This window comes from Echiichthys vipera, assembly GCF_963691815.1.
Source record: "Echiichthys vipera genome assembly, chromosome: 17".
NCBI classification, from domain to species: domain Eukaryota; kingdom Metazoa; phylum Chordata; class Actinopteri; order Perciformes; family Trachinidae; genus Echiichthys; species Echiichthys vipera.
The window spans coordinates 10,430,777-10,457,803 of NC_139842.1; the positions used below are offsets into that span (position 1 = coordinate 10,430,777).

The following is a 27,027-nucleotide window of genomic DNA, read 5'->3' on the forward strand; positions in this document are numbered from 1 at the left end:
AAGGGCATTGATGTGACATATGGGGGGAGGGAGATACGTCCATCTGGCTGACGTATTCCTCCGAGGGAGAGTGAGGGCCAGTAGCTAGCTGTCACTCAATTGCCCCTAATTTTTTATAAACTTTAACCTCCAGTAAAATAAAAACTAGCGTGAAACAAAACAAATCACCCCCGCAGTGTTGTCATGGAGATTTGACCTAAACATACAGACTTGAATGTTTTTTTGTACCAGGCCTTAAATAGGTGTAATTATGCTGTGAAAAACAGTCTATTTAAGATGGGGGTCAGTGAGAAATTGCTCTATTATGAAACCTGCCCCTAGTGGCCGATCTGTGAACTGCAATTTTTGGGACTTCCTTATGAGATCAACCAGAAAATCGCTGTGGTCGGGGCTCTGTCTTTCATCATGGCCCCGCCTCTTTAGGAGACTAGCTGAAAGTCCTGAGTGTATTGATTCCAATCAGAGAAGTGAACTGCTTCTGTTAAAGTGCTAAGTGATGAAATTACTGCTGTGGAAATGTATTATGTATTATTCTGAACTAATCATGTGAGCCATGATAATACAGATAATTTCACTCTGCGCAATCATGTTTTTTTCTTCTACCAGACCTTTATGGGGTGTTGGGCTTTTATTTGAAACTCAGCCATCGCTCTCTCTATAATTTCAAAATTGTATGTTATTTATGCTGCTTTAGCTAGAGTGAGCACTCTTCTGTTGGTTAATTGTAAAGCTGGTTGAAATATTGTTAATGGCCGTAATAATTATATTTCATTTGGCTTTTTGTCACATTTTAACTTTAATGTTACAAATCTGTGAAAAATGCCTTGAAGTAGCTCAGCCAAGTATTGTGGATTTACTGTATCTCTTCTCTCATACATTTGTAAAGCAACATCTGCTGGAGTGGACGTCATGGTCAAGTAAAGTCATCCTTGTTTAGCTGCTGGACTATGAGCTTTGACATTTGACGCCAACATTATTGGGAAGTTGTCAGACAACACTGTAGAATCTCCATAGTCGTAACTTGAGCCAAACAATGTTAACAATGTTTATGGTGAGTTTGAGCTTGTTTGAAAAACTAATCAGTAAGATGGACCGTTGGAAACATGAAGCCTTTACAGGATACTTTTGTGTGTGTGTTAGAAACAATGTGAATTTAAAGAGGTCATTTCAAATATGGAGTCTTGAGGTCTACGACATCCTTATAACAAAAATGCTTGCTTAGTGAGTAAAAGAAGCCACCGTGAATATTAATAAACAATCAAGTCTGTTCTGTATATTCACATTGCATTAATGTTAAATGTAAAGTTACTGATGTAAATGCATGAAACAAAGCTCTTCTATGTGTACATTTATCCCATGAACAGACAGTTGACATTTAATTTTTATTGTGATTTCTCAATCTTATGGTTTATGTTTCAGACTGAAGCACTTTATTGTTATTTACATTTTTAACAGAATGGTGGCAGCTTTACGCTTGAATGTGAAAGTTTATCAACATGAACCACTTTAATTTCATTTTTAATGTTTTTATTTGTAAATGAAGTTAAAGTAGTTTTATTGCAAAAGCAGTAAACAAGAATTATCTTTTCTTCCTAGGGCAGGTCGTTGTAACAGATTTGGATGTATTATCTTACACAACTTTTGAACAATGACTTGCCACAAAAATTCAACATTTACATACAAATCTGATGATAAAGCGAGGCAGTTCAGAATTTCCATGTCAGCTGACATTTTTATTTGTTGTTAATGGTGGAAGGTGTTTTCTTTGTTTTTTCCCAGGTTAATGATTTAGCAAACTTCTCCCTCTTTCTTTAATAAATGTAACCGTATAAAAACACAGTGTGGAGTGCAAATTGTTTAAAGGATACATTTTGAAGTCTATCTAAATTCAATGCCGTCAGCACACTGGAAGAGTTATTGTTCACTGTAATATTTACTCCATAATGGTTGTGAAGTAATCCTTTGCCAATGAAACCACACTTTAAAATATGGAGGACAAAATCCAGTCATTCTGTACATACTCAAGCTAAATAAATACATAACACAAGCTGTGTTTGCGCACAGCATTTTTACCTTGTTTTAAGTGCCAGCCTAAAGAAGAACTCACATTGAATTAAAAATATGCCATCTGCTATATTTGCCCTTTTTTCAATATTAACCTGTTATCTTCATGTGAAATTATACTATAGTACACCATATATCAGTGACAGGATTTGATTTATTGAAGCGTCCATGAAATTTAACTAATTATCATCTCTTTACCACATTCTTTAGGAGCATTCATCGTCATCTCCCCCTGAACATATTCCTCTTCTCCTGCTATTTCGAAGAAAAAAAACCCAATAACAACTGCCAACCGTCACGTTATCAAAATTAGAAAAGAGTAAAAGTTTAAATCCCTGGGGAGCTACGTTAGCATAACCGCTATATGGCAGTTTTTTCCACTAGCCTACAGTAGCATACGTAGTGCTGTCATTGACTCAAGCAATGTGACAAATCACAATAATTTGACAATATAGACGGACTAACTACATTAACAGCAAATGTACTGGTTACGTGACATTTACCCACCAAGGCAAAATATCAATACAGGTTGGCTAATTTCTGGGTCAAGTCTGAAGCCAATGAATGGTCCTCCATTTTTTCTGAAAAAACAAAATCCAAGGGCACGGATTGTGCATCCTAGGGCATGAATTAATACGAAATTGAGGGGCATGGATTTTAAATCGGTTCTCAGTGATTTACACATCAAGTTTTCTTTTCTACAAAGAGGGGCTCCTTGATTTCCTGCCTTTAATGTTGCTCCTTAAATTAACCTATATGTCCTACCTCATGCCTCTATATACTGTACTTCTCTAACATACAGTATACAGTACTTTCTTAGCCCTTATTCTCTATTTACTGACAACCTGTTTTTGTGGCTGGCTGTGGGGGTAGAAACACACCCTGTGGCTTCTGCAGCTTCAGGTTACCTTGGTGTTTGTGGTCACACTGCTTTTGTTCCATCGACCTCAATGTCAAGTGAAAGAACCAGTATTATTGTCAAGGAGAGAAAAGAGCACATTGGCATATAACTGTTTTTTGCTAAGGTGATTCAGAAAAAAACCTGCCCAAGTGCTTGTTTCTTTATTAAATGAAATAATAAATGTAGTAGACACTTAAACAAATGGACTCCCACTTGTTTGTACATTTTCCTCATTGACTCCCATTGTGACTTAATAAAGGAATTGGTCTCCATTGAACCTCAAAGTTGTTTTTATATCTGGGAAATGGCAATGTGCCTACCATTAGCCCGTAATACTAGAAGAATATGCAATTCTAAATCTGCAATAACTCCTGTGTGTAATACTGTTCATGCCTGCTAATGCTCTGGGTAGTTTATGACTTCTTTTAGAAGGTCTACATTTTAGTGAGCAACACAGTGGGCATATCGTCATCACATGATCCTCCAGTTATCTGTAGCCACGTTAAGTGTGTGACTCTATGGGACACTCTTGGCAGACCGCTACAACCTGCAAGGTAAGGGTCATAGAGACAGAGGAAAGTGTCACTACAGTACTGGGAAGCCTTGATAGCTTGTCTACTTGTATTGTAGAAAAAGGTCAACAGTGAAGAAGCAAACAACACAACTGTTTTTGAAAATTAGTACTCTCTATTGCAGGGGTGCTCTAATGCATAGAGAAAATGGTAATAAATATTTATTCTTTTACCTCAATTTAGTTTTCATATATGACTTGAAGAATGCAAAAAGTTAAATAAACTCAAGAGAAACAAACCAATGACTTGTATCCATTATGAATAGCCATGCAAACAACTTCTCTTGAAAGCCATATGGGTCCTTTCAAAATAAGTTACTTTTCCATTTTACTTTCAATTCTCCCTCCAATTCTAGCCAGGGCAGGTAGCATGTGGCAGTGATTCTCTGGCAGTCTGCCACGGGCTCCATTCATTAAAATGATCATGATATTTATAAGGCTACGAAAGGCTCCGTAGTTAAACAAATAATATTTAAATGTATAATAGCTCATTAATGATGTTCAAATCTAACAAAAATGTCTTAAATATGTAAATATGATAATAATATTTGTAATAGCTTGGATTTTTATTGCACCTTTCAAGGGACCCAAGGACACTTGAAAATGATATGTATATAGATGTCTAATATCTTTCTAATACATTTTTCTTCTCTTGTTCTTTCCCATAACTAAGACTAAAGACGTGTGAATATAGGCTACCTCATATTATTCCAAGGGACATACATAAGGGGGTCCCTTTGAGGGGTCCCTGGCTTAAATAAAACATGACAGGACTTAAATGTACAGTAGCACGACATAGAGTTGCCATTTATCCAGTGCTACATGACAAGATATCACAAAAAAATGACCATTAGCATTTAGATTAATGAGAACATAGCATGCAGACATACCAAATGTTGCACGCCAAAACTTTGCTCTGGAAGTGAATGTGATGTTTTCTAGGGAGTAATTTTATTCTGGGAAATAATTATTTTAGAACACCAGAAAACATTCTGCCCTACTTAAAATGGTATGTGTGAAGATTACACTAATGTCCTCATTAGTTGTCCATCCCCAACTCAGCGGAGTTGGTGTTCTCATATGTGGTGGTCCTTGTACATTTGGTGCTGTTGGCAAGACAACATCCCCAGTGCTCTTCCCCATCCCCTGACTTATGTAAACAGTGGTGCACAGAGCCTCTGAATGCAATATACAGGCTCACCCGACAACCCAGGTAGAGGAGAAGCTTTCAACTGTTGAGTAGAAAAAACTCTGAAGTGATATTAAACATGATAATATATAATTATAATTCATATAATTAGATATCTGCCCCACATATTTAAAAACCAAAGCAGTGCACAGCCACTCTCCTGAGTCTTTCTACCAGACCTCCTGCGAATGAGGTTCCTTTTCAACAAAAAAAAAAAAATCAATGTTGGAAGTTCTGGTAGGTGTACATATATATAGGTATATATTTAGGTATATATATAGGTATATATAGATAGGTATATATATATATATATATATATATATATATATATATATATATATATATATAGGTAAGGGACTTTTAGTATAAATATTTTTTTATCCTCCTATATTGTGAAACTAAATTATTTCTAAAGAGTACAAGCTGTAAGTAAACAAACCAAGCCGTCAAAGGAGGATTGAAAAATAAAGGCTGCATGACATTACCATTTGTAAAAATTAAAATAAGTTGCTTCACTTTAAATGTATCACACCAATGAATACTGATTTTATTATTCTGAGCCGCTTTTATAAGGTGTTCATGCAGGGTCATGTTCGTGCTCTTCCAGTGAATCAATCTGATTCATTTTAAGTGGAAGATTATATTGAGTGTGGGACACATCATCAATATTTTAGTGTTTTCCGGGAAAACCTAAATCAGACACTGACCACGTATGGCTCCATGAACACACAAGATGTGTTTGATGACAAGTCAGAGGAGAAGAGGGAGTATTTTGTGGAAAGCAATAAAAAACATGTCAGTGTATGTAATGACAAAGCAGAAAGGAATTTAAACATTTATTTTGGTAGAGGTGAAAGAAACACTATAAATCACGGAAATCTGAAAGGCACCAAGTGAATAGTAAACATTTCCTTATTTTAAAAAGCATACTGAGGAACATTTTGGAATGAGGGATTACAAAAGATCACTACGTATAGGTACTCTTTATTTACAAAAATACATATTAGTATTTATAGTATAACTTTTCTCCTTTCCTCTAAATTAAGAGAACCTTAAGTATTTTATTAGTGCCTAATTTATACAATGAAATTACACTGCACTTGTATTACTTGAGAATGACATTCCCATCAGCCTCAGATGGACTTTATGTTGTGCAAATGTTAGCATGTTTAGCAATACCTGCTTAATATCATCATGTTAGCATTTAGCTCAAAGTACAACTTTGCCTAAAGCCAGCCTTCCAGACTGTATAAGCATGACTTGAAGCTCTATGCTTCTTTTGGGGGGATTTTTTGGCAAAGAAATCAATGAAAAATAAATGAAAAAAAATAAGGATGAAACACACACTTCTGCCTTGAATTCCTCAAGTGCATCCCAACAGGCAAATTCACCGAATATTAACAAAGTCCGAATATTAACAAAGTGATGACTACGAAAGTACACTTTTAAGGACACTAAAATATATCGGTACAAAGACACATAAATGTTATATGATTTTGTAATTTGCAGCCATCATATGCAGACACTGACAGTGTAACCCATGACAAAACATCCTCATACCTTAATGACAGAATACTGGATTACCAGTAACAGCAAAACTACATTTAAGACCGTTCAAACATTGTTGCGCGGTGGCAGTTTGATTACGTGACGTTATGAAATTGAACTGCTTAAGTTTAGGCAACAAAACTACGTGGTTAGGTTTCGGCAACAGAGGTTAACAGAGGAAAAAGGTTAGAAAATAATCACGGACAGGCTTAAAAGGAGTCATAGAGCCTACTTCAAAGATGTAACTACGGGATCACATGGGACACCCATCCTACACCCTTCTTCATTATGCAGAGTTTTGGGCTCCCATACCTACATCACCTTACTTCCTAATTTTCTCCCATGATAATTACTGCGGCTCTTGAGGTCGGCGCCTAACAATAAAGGTAAATATAGGTTGTTATGAGCTGCTCGCACAATCAGCCTATAGAGTAATTTTTGGGTGAGGGCATTCTGCAATCATACGAAAAGTTATGCACAGAAAGTAATACGAACTGCTACGTATAAACACATAGCCAGGCCGCAGGGCTGACCCGGAAGATAAAATATGCGAAAACTGGAAGTGCAACACTCACACAAAATACTGAAAACAGCCTGGTAAATAAAGTCAATAATCACTAATAGCGCAAATGCTTTCAACACATTTGAGCAACATTGCAGCTTTATTTTTCATTATTTGTTTTTTGTATTACAGCAAAACAGCCAATCACAGTCCAACTTCAAGCTAAGAAGTTTTAAAAATTTCAAATAAAAGCCAAGAACGTTTTCTCTTGTCGTTTGCGGTGGGTTTTAGCTGCAAATGGTGCCGCGTAGTGGAGCAAGGAGCATTGAGGGGATCAGAAGAGAGAGAAGGAGCAGTGGATTGCCCTGTGTGGTTAATTAAAGCTGAGAGCTCTGCCCTTCTCCACCCCACAGTGTCTTTTCCTCCCTCTGCCAGGGGGAGAGGCAGGGTGCCTCTGTCTATTTCAATAATGTAAAAGAGATGGTTGCTCTTAACCCAAAAGAAATGCATGCTGTCACTCGGTATGTCTCAACATACTGAAACTAAGAGGTCCGTGCTGTCTTTGTCGGTCATTATCACATGACCACTCACCCTGTTTCCATATCTGTTTTTAAAGGAATTAGACAGAAATTGGAAAGTTTTTAAGATGCCATCTGGAGAATATTGCATGCAGTGCTACAAGCCTGATGTAATAGCATGAATATAGTACTGTCACAGCAAGACACTTTGGACTGTGAACCCAAAGTGGCATTTTCCCCACACAGGTTTCTCTCTCACCTACACGCCCATTTGATATTTGGGTGACTCTCTGTAAAACTGAATGCAGTGGGAAGAGAGGCACAGTGGGGAGTGCATCTGTGTGTCAGTAGCAATTAACCAGGTCAAACCATAGGGCAGAAAGAGTGACTGTGCTTTTCCCTAGCTTTTACCAAATGATGTTTAATTAGTTCGAAAGCCAGAAACCATTTTGTGCATGATACACTGGACAATTCGACTGAAACACAGATTCAACATGCTAAAACATAGTGTTAGTCATAATGTTTTATTAGTTGTTTACATCCATGAAAAAGTCCTCTTTAATCTGTATGGAGGGAAAGTGCTAAAATTAGCAGACATCTGTTGTGTCATATGCCTGGAGCTTGTATATAATATTGTCTGCTGTAGACGTGTGTATCCTGTGTGTTTGTTGACTCATGGAGCCATTTAGGTGAAGACTAAACTTTGACTTTTCCCCTGAGGATTCTCCCCTGATGGCAGCCACTGTCTTCTTTAATCTAAACACAGGGCAAACACACACACACACACAGACAGAGCTGTGTGTGTGTGTGTGTGTGTGTGTGTGTGTGTGTGTGTGTGTGTGTGTGTGTGTGTTTGTGTGTGTGTGTGTGTGTGTGTGTGTGTGTGTGTGTGTGTGTGTGTGTGTGTGTGTGTGTGTGTGTGTGTGTGTGTGTGTGTGTGTGTGTGTGTGTGTGTGAGTGTGTGTGTGTGTGTGTGTGTGTGTGTGCTAATGTATCATTACACTGTAAAAATAAAAAAAATAAAAAAAGACCAAATGACTGGCAGCAAGAAATTACAGAAATAAAAAATATAGACTTTTTTATGTAAAATTACATTCTAATATGTAGAAATACAAAACATTGTTGTTAAAAAATATTATTCATGTAATAATAAATTATGGTTAATTAACTGTAATTTTAAGAGTAGAATTTAAAAGTGTACATTTGCAGGAATTCACTTCATTAAACTCCCTTTTTACATCCAGGAGCTGTCATTCAATGAACCCCAGGTCCTCCGACAGCTCCCCCAATGAAACTATGGGCCGATGTGAGGAGAAGCCGCGATGTGATAATGAAATGGGAGATGGGAAAAGAGAGCAAGAGAATGTGTAAAACTTCTATAGGAGGATAATGATTATGTTGCACTGTACAGTTCCTTTTTATATTCATGTCTTTCTCTCAGTGGGAGAATGCAGCTGGAAATTTAGAGGTTTTAGATTAATGTGATGCTTACTATAATTGACATTTTTATCTTTTTATCAATTTGGAGGCTTGGCTGTGCGTTTGTGAGTGCATGTTTCCATTTTCCTAGAGACAAAAGTACATGTCTTTTTTTTCAGTAGTTGAATGCAATTCTCTTGATAAATTGATTAGTGGTTTGGTCTATAAAATTACTGAAAATGGTGAAATATGTATCAGTGGTTCCCAAAGCCCAAGAGGACCTGTCCTCAAATGTCATGTTTTCCTGGTTCATCAAGGGACTCGTCATTTTACAAAAAATATCAAGTGGGTTTGCTACAGCAGCAAGAAAAACGTGTTTCTCTCTCAGGGCATGCAAACATCAGTCTAGAAATAAAGCCAACCTCCCAGCAGGAGCAGTAACAGTATAAAACACTGCTGTCTCTGCTGAAATTAAATCCACTAAAGTCCCTAAAGCATGATCCTTCCTGTCCTGATCAACTGGAACCTGATGTATTAAATGGAACAGTCATCAAGATTATAGGCTGGAACCTTTATAGACCATCTATCATCAAAAGAAAAAAGAGAGGAGTCAGTACTCTAGAGCAGACACACAATTATTTGCTTGTGTTTGTTCTCCAGAGGAGCTGATAGAGGAAATGATGCTCTGAGCTAATGGAGCCATTGCTGAGGACAGGGAGATCTTTATGATAGCATAATGGGATTTAATTGGGATTGGCTGGTTTTTTTTTTTTTATAGCAGTAAAGCTGTTCTTATTTATATACCCAAAGCAATTTCAGTCAATATATATGCACTGTATGTACAATATAGGCTATTAGTAGTAGTCATGATAATCCTGATGTCAACAATATTTGTATTCCTTATATTTTGTAGTCACCCAATAGCACATGACATGCATTGCAGCTTTCATAAATGTTTTGTATACCCTTATTGTCTTCCGGTGAACACAAGACGAGTAAGTTGTATTTTGAAATGTTTGACTGGATATGCCTTGACGTTACAGAAGTGGATGGTTGCTATAATTCATTATGTTTCCATCATGAGTGTTCACTGCCCTCCGGTGGTCACCGTGAGAAACTTGAACAAACGACAGGCTAAATGATGTTATTGTTATTAATATCAATAGTTTCGACTGATTTTTTTAGTGTGTTATCAGTAAAAAAAGAAAAAACCGCATTGGAATAACAGTCTACTATGAATAAAGATCTACAGTCTATATGCATATGTTTTGTTATCAGATTCACCGTCCATTTTCTGGCCTTTTGGGAGAGAAGTCAATCCAATTAAAGGACTTGTCTCCAGATCTAGAAGTGTTTATGATATTCAATGAATTAGTTGAGGACCTGGCCTAAATCCTGTCAGGAAATCCACAGCCAGGCATCTCATTCAAAAGGTTTAATCAAATTTAAACAAATGTTACTGTTCATGTTCAATTTACGTCATCGCATTTTATTCTTAAACCGGATACAGGCAGTATTATAGAGAGATATATTCGTTTACTTGAAAATACATTGTCCACAGATTATTTTCTGCCACCCAGGGGCAGTATTGTCTAACTGTGAATCCTCCGTCCCTGCCTTGAATATTTCACTTTCCTCCGAGAAACAAACAGGTAGCCGGGCCAGAGGGAGGTGGTGCTATTGCGCACAAGGCGCTAACCGTGCGCAACCTAGCCTGCAGTAACTGCATGCATATTCTCTGAGCAATTGATTTGGATAAATTGTGGAGGGAGAGATGATCTTATCGGCTTTAACGTCTAATGTGCTCTGAGGTCTGTGCGCGCTGCTACTCAGCGGTTTTGGAGTCGCTGGCCGTGCGCTTCAGCTGGACTCAGGACACACGATCTGGAGAGACTGCTCGCATCATTTTCTTAAAGTTTGCTCCCTTTCTGCATGTATTTTTTATCAGTGGGATTTCTTCTTGTTAAGTGCATTTGGACAGCTGGACAGAGCTATTTACATTGTTTGTGTGCGTTTTTTTTAATATGCGGGAAAGTGTGCATATCGGGCAGATATGTTTTCACTGCGTGGAAGTTTAGCCCTGCGCCCACTCTCCTAAACTCCCATCTTTGCATTTGAAGTACACTTTAACTGAATACTGCAAGGGGGGTTTAAAACGGCAGAGTGAAATGGCCAGCGAGCGGAAACCACGGCTTTGTGTCATGGCAAAAGAGGAGAACGGGTATGGATTTCACCTGCATGGCGAGAAAGGGAAGAGCGGACAGTACATCCGCAAAGTGGAACCTGGCTCCCCCGCAGAAGCGGCGGGGCTGTGCGCCGGGGACCGTGTGGTGGCAGTGAATGGGGTTAACGTGGAGAAAGAGACGCACCATCAGGCAAGTAGATTTGCATCCATATTAGTGTGGCTTTACCTCCTGTTACAGGTCGAGCGTTAGTGACCATGTGCAGTGGTATATCAACAGGTTACACTGGGCTGGTATACATGCATCCTGACGCACTGTGGCACTGATCAGTTTTATCCATGCAGCCACATGCGCTTCCTCCTGGAGAGGGAAAGGAACAACTGTGAAACATTGAAACGTATTGCTCCTTTTTAGCCCCTGACATTAGAACCTAATGGGACCACATGTTGCCTTTATTTACCTTCCATAGTTGCACTTTCACACGATCCATTTCATGTAACTAACCTGCGCAGTCTTTGTTTGGAAAGTGTGCAGGTGTGAGCTGATAAAGGCAGACGAGGAGACTGTATGTCAGAAAGAGACAGCAGGCTCACATTATCATTTTCCCAAGCTCAGTTTCTTTGTAACCTTGGATACCTTTTTGTATTTCAGAACATTTCTGCCGCTTTGGTGATTTTCAATTTAACACAACCAATGGGGCGCCAGTTGCTTGTGTTGTTGTCAAATAATGGCGTTTGCCTACATGTTTCTAGAAAATTGTTTTTATGTAAATTAATGATATGAAGGATTGATTCAGAGGATGTTTTGGACTCATAATTGATTCCTAGATCCCATCATTTCATCAAATGTATTTTATGGACAAAGGAAAAGCAACAAATCTCTATAATTGAGAGGCTGGGACCATCAAATGTTTGGCTATGACATTTGACAGCACATACATTCTAATATTTTGGTCAGTGTTTACATTTTTCTATCACCACTCTGTCTAAGCGAAATGTGAATGTGTTAGATACTTTGGAATGAAGTGGAGGCTCTTAAAGAGATGTGTTAACCAAATACTGTTCTCTTTGCTGTTATTGGACTTTTCTTCTATAGCTGCAGAGTCGAGTGGTTCTCTGCTGCCAAATAGAGGACTTAATTTATCGTGCATTGATGCAAATTGTCTTTCATTGCTTTTTCAAACAAAATGACCAGTAGATTGCTATCCTTTTCTATCCCTCAGGTGGTACAGCGGATCAAAGCTGTGGACAATGAGACCAGGTTGCTGGTGGTGGACCATGAAACGCACGAAGGTCTGCGCAGCCTCCGCCTCACAGCCACAGAGGAGATGGCCGTCCTCGGGGCCAGGCCTCCTTCCTCCTCCTCTCCCCCAGCCTCCCCATCACCTCCCCCGTCTTCGACCCCATCCTCCCCAAGCAAGAAGCGGGAGAACGGCTCGGTGTCCAAGCAGCCGGTCACACTCCAGGTGCAGAAACCCACCAGGAGGTCACTGTCAAAGGCCGCGAAGAAGGTAAGTTGGCCCTCCATCACTGCAGGAAATGACAGTGTCCAATCTCGAATTTTGGTTTCTGTAATGCTTGTGATAGTCCAAAGTTGGACTTAAAGGTGTGGGATTTCTAAGGAGGGATCTATAGGTGGATATAAATATTGATCTATTAAGATGTGAGATTCTCCAGTTTTGCTCAAATGTATATCTTTAGTCTGTCGACTGCCAGCCTCCTGGTTGGTATAGAGGAACTGACTAACACTCGACATTTGAACTGCACAGATATTTAGTGCTGCAACTTACAATTATTTTATTATGGATAATTATGTCTGTTATTTTCTTGAGTAACTGATAAAACATTTGGTCAAAAATGTTCGACAATGATAAAAAATAAAGCCCATTACAACTTTCAAAAGATCAGTTTGACATATTGAAATTGCATGTTTTATCCAATCAGCGTGCCAAAACCTCAAAACGTTCTGTTGACCATTAAAAACACAAAGAAATGAACAGAAATACTAATTTGAAACACTGGAACAGGTTGGGTGGCTGGGTCACAGAAATCCAGATTCTTACCCAAGAGACCTCAGTTTGTGTCCAATGTGAAACCAAAAGTCAGTGTTGTTATTTAACCACCATATTTATCATATTTTGTTGTGTTACAAAAATACTTATTTTAAGCCAAACCACAATATTTCCCCAAACCTAACCAAGTAGTTTTGTAGCAATTCACAATGTTAAAGGTGCTGTACTTAAAAAACTAAAGGAAAAGTTAACGAGTCAACGTGGTTCTCACTGACCGTTCCCCAACTCATCAAATACCGACTTGATGCATAAAGCCCTCACATGCACTAACACATGCTTGTGCGGCCGGACCACCTATCAAAACAAACAGAGTTTTTTTGCTCAGGACACCATTACTCCATATTAATGTTCTGAATATTGAGTACTGGCACTCCAAAGAGGTGTTAAAAAACAGTAATCATCAACAATACAACAAGTTCAGCATTCTGTTTGACATCAGGCAGCAACGCCTCCTCAGTACATCGGTTTTCTCAGACACTCAAACAAAGCATTCTTAGAGATTTGTCAACTTCAAACGCAAGAGTTAAAAATACTAAACGCATTAGCAAACAGATTGCAGATACTGAGTCATCCCTTTGAACAGATTCTCCTCAGCTCAGACTGCTTTACCAGTTTCATATCAGATTAGTAAATGTCATGCAAGTTTCCATCCTGTTCAGCAGCCTCCCATGCATGTTCGGTGCAGTCTGTTCATGTGTCCCAAGGGAAGAACATGCCTAGCTGAAAGCGCTCCAGATGCTGTGTGAGAGGTCAAAGAGGGCTAAAGAGGTCAGAGGGCTGGACCCATCAGAAGTTTGGAAATTTGGCAACAGACAACGCAGTAACTCTGCAGAACAGGAAATCCATAGAAATCGCGAAGGATATATTAATAAAGACAGCCGGCTGGGACATTTTCTGAATGCCTTTGTATTATTGATATCATATTGAAAAAGATATTCCAGAGGAAACGTTGTTTTACAGGCCACTCACATCTCATCTTCCTTTGTTTATTTATACTCGTCATCACAGTTGGCTTCATAGTGCTTCGTTTTTATTTTTTACAATTCAGTGTTTGGTTATTCCATGTCAATACAGAAAACAGGATGTGTTTCCGTCCGCTCTGTCCCTCCTGAAACACAGAGGTCTGATGGGCTTTGGTTTCACATGGCCCCTATCAGCGAGACGAGGCCACTCAACTTCTGCTTTCTGCATTTACAAAAACATGTGTTTTCACTTAGGTTTGCCCTGAGAGCGGCACTATTTCTACAAGAGCAGTGACAGAGCCAATCAGTTAAATCTTAAATGTGTGTGTGTGTGTGTGTGTGTGTGTGTGTGTGTGTGTGTGTGTGTGTGTGTGTGTGTGTGTGTGTGTGTGTGTGTGTGTGTGTGTGTGTGTGTGTGTGTGTGTGTGTGTGTGTGTGTGTGTGTGTGTGTGTGTGTGTGTTTGTTCAGCTCTGGCTTTGTGACCTGTGGAGAGAAATCCCAGTGCCTGGGTCGGATTGGCCCAGCTAAGGCTCAGGAAATGCTTCGAGGTCTCTTGTTTCTCTCCTTCTCTTTAATGACTCTAAGGAAAGGATGGAAGGAAAGTTTAGCAGACTGAGCCAAATGCATCAGCAGTGCAACTGAAAAGCAGGAAATTTGGCGGACGATGTTTGAGCTGCTGTTGGAACATTGATATTAAACAACTTCATTAAGACTTGTTGGATAGGGGTGGGGATTTCTAGGCAACTCAGGATTCAATTCAGTTGGGGCTCAGGAAGTAACAGTGTGATTATAAAACGGTTATCTTTTTTATTATTATTATTATTTTTTCACACTCTGTGACTACTTGCTATGCATATTTGTAACGATCCGCGATTAAATATACAGATGAATTCACTCCCACTATATTTCATTAATACAATTGTGGTAATGTGTCAACTGAAGGGTTACATTCGCCAACATAGCTTCAACATTGCAAAAAGAACCAAGAAGAAAAGAAGCAGTCGGTCAGACTGAGAAAAGAAAGATACGGTGGGATTGCATCCATCTGCAGTTGCTTATACTCAGCCATCTTCACCATCGGTTATGTTTAACCATCCAGCAGTCGTACGGAATATACAGCAGGATCCTGCAAAATTGTTACAGGCAATCATGGGTTTCCAATTACTGACATTTGTGCATTGCCACACTGCCTTCTGCTGGAGCTGCAGCATTGAAACCTGTCACTCGATTGGTACCTTAATAGTCTGCAAATAGTTGGATGACTCTGTTTCCTGTCCCATCACAAAGGAAGCTGTTCCACCACAGATTTGCAGACTCAGTATTGACACTGCATGCTGATACAGCATATCATGTCTTGTGTGTAGAGTTGTAGTCATTCGTCCATGTGGCTGGCAAGGAGCTTTGGCAATCAGAGCAGTGTAATTATCACCACAAAAGCAGAGGGGAAAACAGACTGATCAGTAATGAGACATTACCAAGTGAATGATCGTAGCTGAAAAGAATTTAGACGCATCGCTCCCCCTAGTTCTGTCTTGGTGTTTGTTTGTCTATCACAGCTGTAAAAGTCAACTCAGTTTGCTGTGAGATATTTCAGCGAGACTGCTGAAAGCAGCACAATTGTTTTTATATTTTTAATTTCAATAAAAGGCAGGAGAGAAGGAATGATGGAGAGATGGAGAGCAGGCAGCTATTGGTCTGAGAGCAGCAAATAACAACCTTGAAAATTTGTTGGAAGGAGTTTCAGGAAGTGGGCCCCCCTCAGTGGGGCAGGGAAGTGGGGAAAGCGCTGTAAGGGGGAGAATTGTTGAAGTTTGATAGTACTTGGCACTGTGCATGCTCTAGTATGTTAGTGATGGTGGATGAGTGAGGGCCTTTGTGAACTATACGTTTTCGGCACCTGTCCCTCTGCTGAAGATTGTAAAATAGTCTGTAAACATTAACCTGCCAGGCTATAAGGGACCAGATTGAGTCAAATTGTGTCACCAAAAGGTTTTTTTTGTTTGTTTAGAGTTTGCTTTCTTTATCCCCTTCACTCGTCTCTGTCAAAGCAATAGGGTTTCAGCTACAGATTTCAGTCTAAGGCCCTAAAGGACACATGGAATACACACACTACACACACATTTACAGGTACATATGACCATAGCAGAAACATGGGTAGACATGGACCTTTTCTGCGACTGTAATCTCTTGCACATTTGCCCACAAAGTTTTCCCTGCGAGGGGTTTTGTGTATGTTTGTGTGTGTCTGTGTCTGACTGTGTGTATTGGTCTAGAATATAAAATATAGATAATAAAAAAAAAGAAAGGTTGTGTTTTTGCCCACTCCATTCTATTACTGCATTTCTAACTCAAATCACAAACTATAAATCATGGAGAAAAGAATATTGTCTCACCAGCACAACAGGATTACATTTGAGTCATCATACTATTAGAAATCCAATGTTCAGGCCTTAATAGGCAATTGCTATTGACCATGACCAAGAAATAGCTACACAACCTTATATAAGCCTGGTAAGCGTAAAGGATTGCGTAGCCAATAGCTGTTTAGGCCGATGGAGAGAAATGCCGCTCTTACTGTGCACATCACCAAACCCCTGAGTTTAAAGTTACAACAAATAATGACCTTGCTGTTGTCCTCATCTAACCATAGTTATTTTCCATTGATCAACATCCCTGTTGTTCATTTTCTGCAAAATGTGAAGTTAATATAAATTGATTGCTGAAAAAGCAGCATGTAAATCAGCGGACTTTCACCTTTAAAATAATTGTATATACAAATAATGGGCATTGCATGTCTTTCACATGGCTTAAGGGTGTATCACAGTGAAGTATTTATGGTATATTGAAATGGAAAGCCAAGTAAAATGAAGTGGGCTCTATAAAACAGACCCATACTAAACCTCAGAGGGTAGCACATTTTATTTTCATCTCAGTCTGTCTCTCCATGACCAGATCAGAGAAAAGTGCATTAATCTGAGGCATGAGGTCAGTTCAGTCACTTTGGCCATCGTCTCAAACTATTTTCTGTCCACTTTCTTGCTCAGCATTTGATGGCCAGCAGACAATTGAACACATTTAACAGAAACAACGATCGATGCCTGTGTCAGAGAGAAAGGAAGAGGCGTTTTCAAGGACAAGAACATTACAACTCGGGTTTATGACGCAACATAGTTCCTTAGCACACCCGAAGTGTCAGTGCTCTGTCTTATTCACACACATGCACACACACACACAGACACACACACACACACACACACACACACACACACACACACACACACACACACACACACACACACACACACACATATTTGCTCAGGTGTGTATCATGATGTGGGTATGTCATTAAAGCTCAAGTGGCAGGTGTCACTTACTCACCAGAATGTTTTTTTAGTTTTTTTTACTCGCAAGCAACTATTTTGATGATCCATTATAAGTTTTCAGATTTGAGAATATGAGTTTTTTCTGTCTTGGTTTCACATAATATTTAAATAGTAGTAAAGCACTGTAAATATGGGGCTTTTTCTAAGATAAAAATATATATGTTGATGGGCATTTTTTATCATGCTGTGCAGACAGAGAGATAAACAGAGAGACTAAATATCAGAAATCATCAGGAAATTTATTCCACAGCCACATGGAGACAAACATGTTCCTGGCACAGAAGTTGGTGGAGAAATATTGTTTTTCTCTCCCACCTCTCCCTGGCCTGAATTTTCCCTCTCGGTCGGTGGTGAGGCCTCCACCACACGCACAAACATACTGTGGTCTTTTCCTGTTGTTCTGTCCTGCACCCCTGGATGGTATATCACTGGCTTGTTAGGAAGTACACAGTAAGTGTTATAGTAACATATATAGTAACAGTCAGCATCGGAATTAGTGCACGGAAAACAAAAATAGCAAGAAATAAAAGATAATAATAAAGAATTAATTTAAAGTTTGTGAGAAAGGGAAAGAGACAAAGAGAAAAGGAAGGAAACTTCGTTGCGTACAAATCTTGGGGGAGTGTCTCTGTCTTTTCAGTTTGACATGTCCATTATGACTTCGACCTTTATGGAGGTTATTTCTAAGAGCTTTGAAACATAATACGATGGTTTGGCTCAGTCAGACACAAATCCGTATGAAACAGTTGCAGTGTTCCATATGACTGACCCAGCTGCTAGCACACAGAAAAACATGTGAACATTATTTGTGTTGCCGTAAACTTCACTACATCATGGGCAGGATTTTCAGAGGCCTGTTGGAGATCATCTGCTCCCTATAAGGCGCACACACACACTCACACACACACACACACACATACACACACACACACACACACACACACACACATCTGTTAAAACAGTTAGAGAGAGAGGAGGGGTCTGTGTGTGTGTGTGTGTGTTTGTCGAGATGTTTTGTGTGTGTGCATGTGTGGTTAAGAATGCAATACAGCTTTGTGTGAAGATTCACAACATATTAGGCTTTGTTATGTGTGTTCACCCGAGGGTACAAGTTCATGTGCATCTTTATTCATCAGCTATGGGAGGTCACAGGTGGTGAAACCTTAACAAACTCCATCTAAACAGCAACACAGACTAAACAAGTCAGGCATGGAGTCGGAGTACACAAGAGAGGCCCAACAGTTTTCATAAAATCCTCCTACAGAGAGCTTTTAGATACTTTAACGTGCATCTTTGTGGTAGAGGACTGAAAAAGATCTGTGAGAGAAAACCACAGACAGAGAGCACCATTTTTAAGGGTCAGGGCTAATAGTCATGGGGTCAGAATTGAATAAAAACAAAAAGTAACGTGTGGCTCTGTGGGGGAGAGAGAGAGAGAGAGAGAGAGAGCAACAGAAGAGCAGTCTGTGGTGACAAGACAAGGCTAGAAACACTTATCCCTAGAATGAATTTTAGCAGTAAATAGACCCACAACTGTAGTAACTGCAGTTTTTAGACATCTGTCTCAGTTACTCCTCCGTCACTTTGCAGATGTTGTATAGATGTGGACCGTCACAACAAGACAAATTGCTCTCATTTCTGGTTTGGTACATTATTCTTTAAATGTATTTGTGGCCCTGGTTCAAAACCTGTACATCTCTGGCCATTTGTTTATAACAGTACAAAATTAGATGATGGCTCAGGTTGGGCTGCCTGACATCTCTTCCTTGTCCTGTTCCCTGAGTCATTTTCTTATTTTGCGCTGGGTAATAGGAAAAAGATGCTGCCTGTCAGCTCTAATGCAACAGCACACAGCACAGGAGTTGTCTGGAGGTAGTCAGCGCTTCAGCCGGTGTGATCATCCGTGCACGATTTCTGCTTGCCAACCAGACATGTACTGCAAGGGACAAGAGTTTGAGGTTGTGTGCAGTATGAAACTTTAAGGGACAAAACAGGAGCATGGAAACAGCCTCAGAAATCCTTTCCAAGTCCTTTCTAACTTTTTGACAAAAAGGAGGTATTTAAATCAACCTTTATTTAACCTAGCACACAAACAAAACTTATCCTACTTACTTACTAAGTGAATATTTAGGCTTTTCCTTAGAATAAAACCATCCAGATCAAATATTTAGTCTCATACATGAGATTTTTAAGAGCCCGTACACTGCTGACTGTAAGTGAGTGTGTATTACTTTTTACTAACATCTGGAGCTGGTGTTCAAGACCTTCTCCTCCCCCCTACTTTGAATACCAACTGTGTTACATCAAGATGCAGGGGTCCAGATTCGGGGTGTGTGTGTGTTTGTGTGTGTGTGTGTGTGTGTGTGTGTGTGTGTGTGTGTGTGTGTGTGTGTGTGTGTGTGTGTGTGTGTGTGTGTGTGTGTGTGTGTGTGTGTGTGTGTGTGTGTGTGTGTGTGTTTTGTGTGTGTGTGTGTGTGTGTGTGTGTTTAACAGAGCGTAAACCAAATTCCTGGAGTAAAATCATGGCCTGTAGGATGTGGAAGGGTCACGAGTGGGGAAAGTGGGTGTGTGTGTGTCTGGGGAATCAAGGAACAGAAAGGGTGGAATTATTACGGTGGGTATTGTGGGAGAGACATGAACAACCGAGCGTATTGTATTAAATGTGTGTGGGTGTCTGTGAGTGCAACACAGATGTGTGTCTCCATTTATTATCATCCTATGCAGAGCTTTTATCGACCTCCTATTGTTTTGTAAATCTGATTGTTTAGATCCCTCCTTTGGTTGTTCATGCTGATGCTTCAAGTTATATATACAGAAAGCTAGACTGTTCACAGTAAGAAACAGAATACAAAGTACGTTTTAAAAAGTGACATTTATTATTGAACGGATTGTATGAATGGATTTATGAAACTGTAACATTTCTTTACTGAACTCCTCGTATCCACAAATTGTAAAAACTGGAGACACTTGTCCCAAATCTTCAGCAGTATTAAAAGAGTGCACTACTTTTGTTTAGCCCTTACTGGGTCAGAATATGGAAACGCAGCCTGTTACCTCCTGCCATCTTTAAATCATCTGGAAAGCTGCATTTATTTCCAGGCATATATTTTCTCACACTTCTTTTTTGGCGTTTGCAGTTATCCAGACTCTGAATTTTCCTTTAATAATGTTCTTCCTTTCATGCACAAGTTGGGCAAGAAGTAAAAGCTTTTCTTGTTTGCAAGTCTCACTATGAGCCATGGTAACTGTAGTCTGATGATTACAAGGCTTCTTACATTGTTAGGGAGCTGCCACACAAGTAAGAGGCTGCACATATACTAGACTAGTCAGTAGCCTATGTTACTCTTTGCTTCATGTTCAATAATTTTATTTTAAAGTATTTATTTGGATAAAAACAGCCCCTGACCCGAAACAGCCAATCACAGTTTCATGAAGCATGACACCCGTAGCAACAGGTCAACCCCTGCCCTTTCTCTTAGTTTAAGATTTCTCCCAATTCTTTAGTAAAAGTTTTGTGAAGACGTTTTAAGAAAAGACTCTTACTTAGAGGCTTTTAGTTTTATCTAGGTCTCCTGGTGAAATGCAGGCCCAGTTCTGAGAACTTTTTGCTTTAGGGGTCTAAACAAATAATGTCAGTTTTTGGAACAAACACACTCACTGTGCTTCTTTATCTCATCTTTTAACTACCAGATTTGTGGAGAATACAGTACGTCGGCTGTAGCTAGGCCGAGGATTGATCTATGTGCTGCCCACACAACAAATAGGAGAGAGAGAGAGAGAGAGAGAGAGAGAGAGAGACTATAGACACATAGAATTCTCATTATTGCCCTATTGATGTAGAAGTCTTTGAAAGCAGTGAAGAGAGCTTTGACAAGTGTGGTGTTATTATGTGTTATATGTGCCTCGTTGTCACTCCTGACCACTCGATCATATTCAGTGCCTTCACATGTTCAGTTTGCATCTGCTCACTGCTGCACTCCCAGCTGTGAGCCAGCATACGTTCCCACACATCGATCCATGCAGTGTTCACACAGACTTAAAAAGAAACACACACACACACACACACACACACACACACACACACACACACACAGGCATTTGTTTCTGATGTCTCATGGTCCTTCTAAATGACAAATGAGCGAGGGAGGTTTAGTTTATGTGTGTGTGAGGTGAGGTTAGCATGCGTTAAATTATGAGGGAGGAAGTGGACGGGAATCCTATCTAATTGATTCATTATGCTTTGGAAAGTGGGCGTGAGAAATTAATATCTATCTGCTGTCTCTTGCAGACACACACACACACACACACACACACAGCTATGTACGTATTTGGCCTGACGTCATCTATTAGGGCCTCCCTCACATAGCATGTTTGTGCCTCTGTGATGTCACATAATAGTGCCTCTCCACAGCTGTGAGGCCAAGAGGTTTAAATACACACACTTGTAGAGCGGCAGCTAATGATTATTTTCATTATAGATTAATCTGTTTACTATAAGCCAGATTCTCTCTCTCTCTCTCTCTCTCTCTCTCTCTCTCTATCTATCTATCTATCTATCCCTCTCTCTCTCTCTCTCTTTTACTCTCTCTCTCTCTCTCTCTCTCTCTTTTACTCTTGCGTTCTTGCATTCAAGATGAGGGTTATCTGCCACACACTGATAAGAGGGGTGTGGACACACACACACGCACACACGCATTGCATCCCCAACATCAACTGCCGTTCTGTTGAAAAACAGAGGTAGAGGGAAAACTGACATATTTTAATCTAATGACAGATTGAAATAACCGGAGAAGAGAAGAAGAGGAGAAAATAGCTGCATACAGCTTCAAACTCTAACTCCCTCATCCATGACACAGACATACACACGCGCGCGCGCGCGCACACACACACACACACACACACACACACACATAGCAGCACATAACTGCTGAATGTATCAGCCTTGTCATCTGCCCACACAATTTAAATCGACATTTAAATGTAAGATGTTGTATTCTGCAGCCACTCTACTGCATGTGAATGTGCTGTAGCGTGTGTTATTCAAAGATAACAGAGGGACAGAAAGTCAAAGCAAAAGGGTTAAAGAATTTGGACGGAAAGAAGTCATGAAATGCCATGACATGTAGGGTGAAAACAAATATGAAATTAGGGCAGACTGCAGAAACCTGTTGGTTTGCTGTCTTTCTTCCCTCTCTGTCAAAATTCAATCATCTTCATACAGCAGGTTCACACGGAAACTCTCACTCTTACAGAGAGGCTGTATCAGCATGACGTGTACATACACTTGTGTTGCCATGTTGCACTCGCAATATCAAAAGTCTTGCGATGAAGGCAGCTGAGGCTGTTGATAGGCTTTTTCACAGATAGAAAAACTGAATTTGGGATCTGTACAAAACTTTGGACTCATGTTGATGCAGTATGTTGTGTAGATCCCTAGTAACACCTTTTTTCACTCTTCACTTATTACGCACAGCCTGTTAAGAGTCAGAGTCAAGAAGCAACATGGAGACATTTTTGATTGAATTGAAACAGCCACTTTCTGTACACTTGTACTGTTTGCTGTATGCTGTGACTTATATACTTGTAATGTTTTTGGCATTGTTTTAAGATCACACATATTTGGCAATTGGGAGAAAAGTAACTGTTTGCTTTAAGACTTCTTTATAGCGTTAAATGACAAAGGGTTGTGGGAAGGCAAGCTTAGCATCAAAGCTCTTGTTCTGTGCTAATTATTCATCAATATAAGTCAAGCTGAAGGCCTTCGTATTCGTACGATCTCATGTGCGGTTAGTGACAGTACAGCTCCCAGCGATACCCTTCACAATCTGTTCGCACTCACACTTCAGCAATGCAGCTTTTCAGTCAGCCTGACAGTTGAGCCACAGGCATCTGGAACAGGTGTTAAAAGACATCAAACATCAACATCCATGTCTGCTCTATCAGATATTGAGGTCAGTATGACAAAAGCTGGAAGAATGTAACAAGATTGTTAATAAGACTTAGCATTACAATGTATTTCAGGCTAATAAGTTGATTTTTTGTGCTTTTGTATGCTCATAGTTTGCATCTATGATTACAAGGAAGTGAATTCATTACCAGCCATGACAGCGGTGTTGATATGGTATTGTTTTCACTCTGAGTCTGTGTGTCATCATGGCAAAAGGTGGTTCTTGAGACATCTACTGTAGCAGGAGACTACCACAGAGGTGGGTTTGTGTATTTTGCAAGGTTTGTATGTCTCTGTGTCTGCAGCCAGATTGTGTGTGTCCCAACCATGCAAGATACAGTGACGAAACCTAAAAGTGTGTAGATGCGATCAAAATGATTTTGTAGGTCGAAGATGGGTGTCGTCCGAGAATGCAAGCCGGAGGTAGTGGGTGGAAAGTAGAGAATAGAAAAGGGACCATTAACCCCCAACCCCTCCACTTTACGCCACAAGGCAGATTTTGTGTGTAGCTGATGTGATCTCAACCCCAGCCAAAATAATGGGATTTTTTTTTTTTTAAATACCAGGGGTTCAAGTTTACATCTTGAACCTGTGGTATCGATCAACCCAGAATTCTGCCGTTGGGTCCAGCTTCTGTAGTATCAATAAGATCTCTGACTATTGTCAACAGAGTACAGAACAATTTTTGCTCCTTTGCTCCAATCTGGTCACATTTCTCATTGGCTACTTCATCGTTTTTACATGTTCCGCCTCAACACTTCACTCTCTCTTTCACTCACTCCTGAGTTCAGATCTCAGGCAACACTTAAACAGCAGGTACCACACAGGGCACACACACACACACACACACACACACACACACACACACACACACACACACACATACACGCACATACACACACACACACAAACACTGAAACAGAGCAGGAGACTGTAAACAGATCTCAGCAGGTCAGATTTGCGCTGGACACACAGCACAGCTAACCTTCGTATCACGGAGCTGTTACACAACTAACCAAAACACCAGTGGGAAAAAAACTGTTGGTTATCAAGATCTGTGGCCAGTCCTCATGTTCCCTCTGCTCTTTTAGTGCTGCCTGTTCTTCCTGTCCTTCACATGGCATGCATCATCTCCCTCTCTGCCTGTCCTATTTTTCTTTATCTTCTCTCTTGTGCTGCTCACTCCTTTTTTTTTCCCAGTCATTTTTTATTTCATTTTCATTTTTTACATGCTCCTAAATCCCTCTCTGGTTTTCTCCAGCTGCCTGTCATTTCCTTTCTCACTTGTTCCCTTCCCACTCCTCTTCTTTTTCTCGCCCACTGAGAACTGGACAGATTTCCTCTTTTCCTCTCTGATTGAGCAACACTTCAAGCAGCTGCAGGCACACACACACACACTTATACACACTCACAATTAGAGGGTAGAGCTGTCATGGCCAGAATATCTGAGTAATTTTCTTAATTTGATGAAGCTCATTATAATGAGCCTCGTATGGGCTTTGCTTACACTTTTGAAAAGCTAAGGGTGCATTGTGCAATCAGACACAGATCAGTTTGAGTGCACACAAAGCTCTTTAAATCCCTGTTAAATCTATAGATAAGATTTTTGTGTAGGCTATTCTCAGCTACACCTCTGCTCTCCAACAGATGGAACTGGCTGTACTGGTTCCACTGCTGTCTCCATGACAACTAGTCGTCAACCATGACATCAGTAAAAGTCTGACATACGGCCGTTGTTTGTAGCCTACTTCACCAGCGTCATGCTACAACAGCGACGTTTCAGTTCATTATTTCCATTCAGTGCTCCATTTTTAATTATTTTCAAAGATTGATCTTGTTACTTGTTGCTAACAGTAACTAAGGAGGGCGGGGCCTACGGAAGTAAACAAATGTATCTTGTCTCACAGTGTCTCCACTTGACTTTATAGTTTTGCCAGCTAATCTGCTTTAAAAGGAAAAGCCTTTAAAAGGTTCTTAAAGGGTACTCATTATGTCAGTGCTTCTTTGGGTGTCCTATTCACAAACTGAAATGAGACAAGCCAGTCAGTTGTTTTGTGGGATGTCTAGATCAGAAAACATTGGATTCAACAAGCCATTCAGATTTGGCTCCCATTCCAATGTCACAAACAGACAGTATGAGGGACAGATTTTGTTGTTTTTTTAACATAAAAGCACATGAAAATATGTTCTAGAAGAAACACAAAATGCAAGTATTAACCTGAAAATGTGCTTAAATTGTCTCCTTTAAATGTTTCCTTGATGGCTACATATATGAAAAAAGCTTAAAGACTGAGGCTAAAGCTGCTTGTCCCAGGCAAAAAGTCAACATCCTCACCACCGGATGAGCCATAGAATATGTGGAAATAAAGCTTTTCATGTATTGCAGTGTAGAGTGAGTTAAAAAAAACACTCGGACCAATCAATTGTCAAAAAGTGAAGCAATTAGAGGAATGTATCCTCCAGCTTGATTGACGTGCTATTGTAGCAGAAGTTTTCAGCTGTTTTGAACACTGTAGGCTTATGGTAGTTCCTACATAGCAAGCCCAGCTGGAAAACAGTCTGTCATCTCCAGTAGAATTTTTCCAAGCTGAGAAACAACATTAACAAACTAGGATACAGTTTTTAGGTCATGGAAGAACTCGGTGGAGTTATGGAAACTCATTAAAAGAAAATGGCATTTGGGCCACGGAACAAAAACTGATGAGTGTACTTTTTGGTTAAACTGCCCTCAAAAAGGTTTGCAACAATGTTTTCTTGTTTGTGTAATGAGCCGCCCATTGATTTTTGGTAAATAAATATTATTTCAGTTACACATTGGTGAGTGTGTTCACATGAAAATACTTCCCAAGATAAGTATAAAATCACTCTAAGATCTTGCCACATCTGTCTTGAGCACGCCAAACTCAGGTAGAAAAACTGTCTACTTTTGACTCAGGGCTCAAAGGAAACTTGAACTCCCGACTTATTAGAATGGGGATATTAGGTTTGCGTTAATCCCCTTTTGGGGAGCACACAAGTGAGAGCATTGTTGATAAAATGACTTGCATGCATACATACACACACTGGATTTAAAGTTTCTTTGTCGCAACTCAAAGACACGTATAACTGCACACATAAACACACACACGCATGCACGCCCAAACACATTTCATTGTGTGGTGGGCCAACAGTGAGCCAGTGATCCTTGGCTGTGAAAGGGTTAACAGCGGTCATGATCCATCCATCGCAGTAGGCCACCGCTCAATTATTCAACAAGCTGCGATCTGGTTTCATCAGCTGCCAACGCCACTGCCAGCGGTTGCAAGCAGAGTGAAATATACTCACAGGCAGACACACAAATTAAAACTGGTATTGCGGTCATTATTTTTTTTTTAACATGAATGATTGTCTGAACATGTCCTGAACTGTATCATCCCACCATGTTAACGTTTGTGGTCCAAATGTAAATAAAAGGCTCATCCAGTCAACAAAGTGTAAAACACAGCATGTTGAAAGTCCTGACTAATTCTCAGGTGAAATGATGGATATTTAAAAAAAAAAAAAAAAAAGGACCTACGACTATGTAGATCTAGGTTGGTGTTGTATAAAGCAGTAAAAGAAAGTTGTTTTTCAGTTATGATCACAAAGATTGACAAATTCACACATTTTCCATCACTAAGACAAACTATTCAGATAAAAATGTGTTAAACCCCTCCCCCGGAACAGTTACTGTCCAATCATAGCTTAGCAACTGTAACTAGGTACTGCACGTCCGTCAACCTTTGGTTT

The 27,027-nt window shown here is 39.8% G+C and overlaps 1 protein-coding gene across 1 annotated transcript in view; it reads left to right on the plus strand.

Moving 5' to 3' along the window:
• The first annotated feature begins 10,405 nt into the window (after positions 1 to 10,405).
• Positions 10,406 to 27,027, plus strand: part of LOC310959837 (Na(+)/H(+) exchange regulatory cofactor NHE-RF2) — a 32,504-nt gene continuing 15,882 nt past the window's right edge. Inside the window, exons 1-2 of the mRNA XM_083931298.1 lie at positions 10,406 to 11,087; positions 12,118 to 12,405. Coding sequence (XP_083787424.1) covers positions 10,881 to 11,087; positions 12,118 to 12,405 — 495 coding nt within the window. The 5' untranslated portion in view covers positions 10,406 to 10,880. The remainder of the gene's footprint in view (positions 11,088 to 12,117; positions 12,406 to 27,027) is intronic.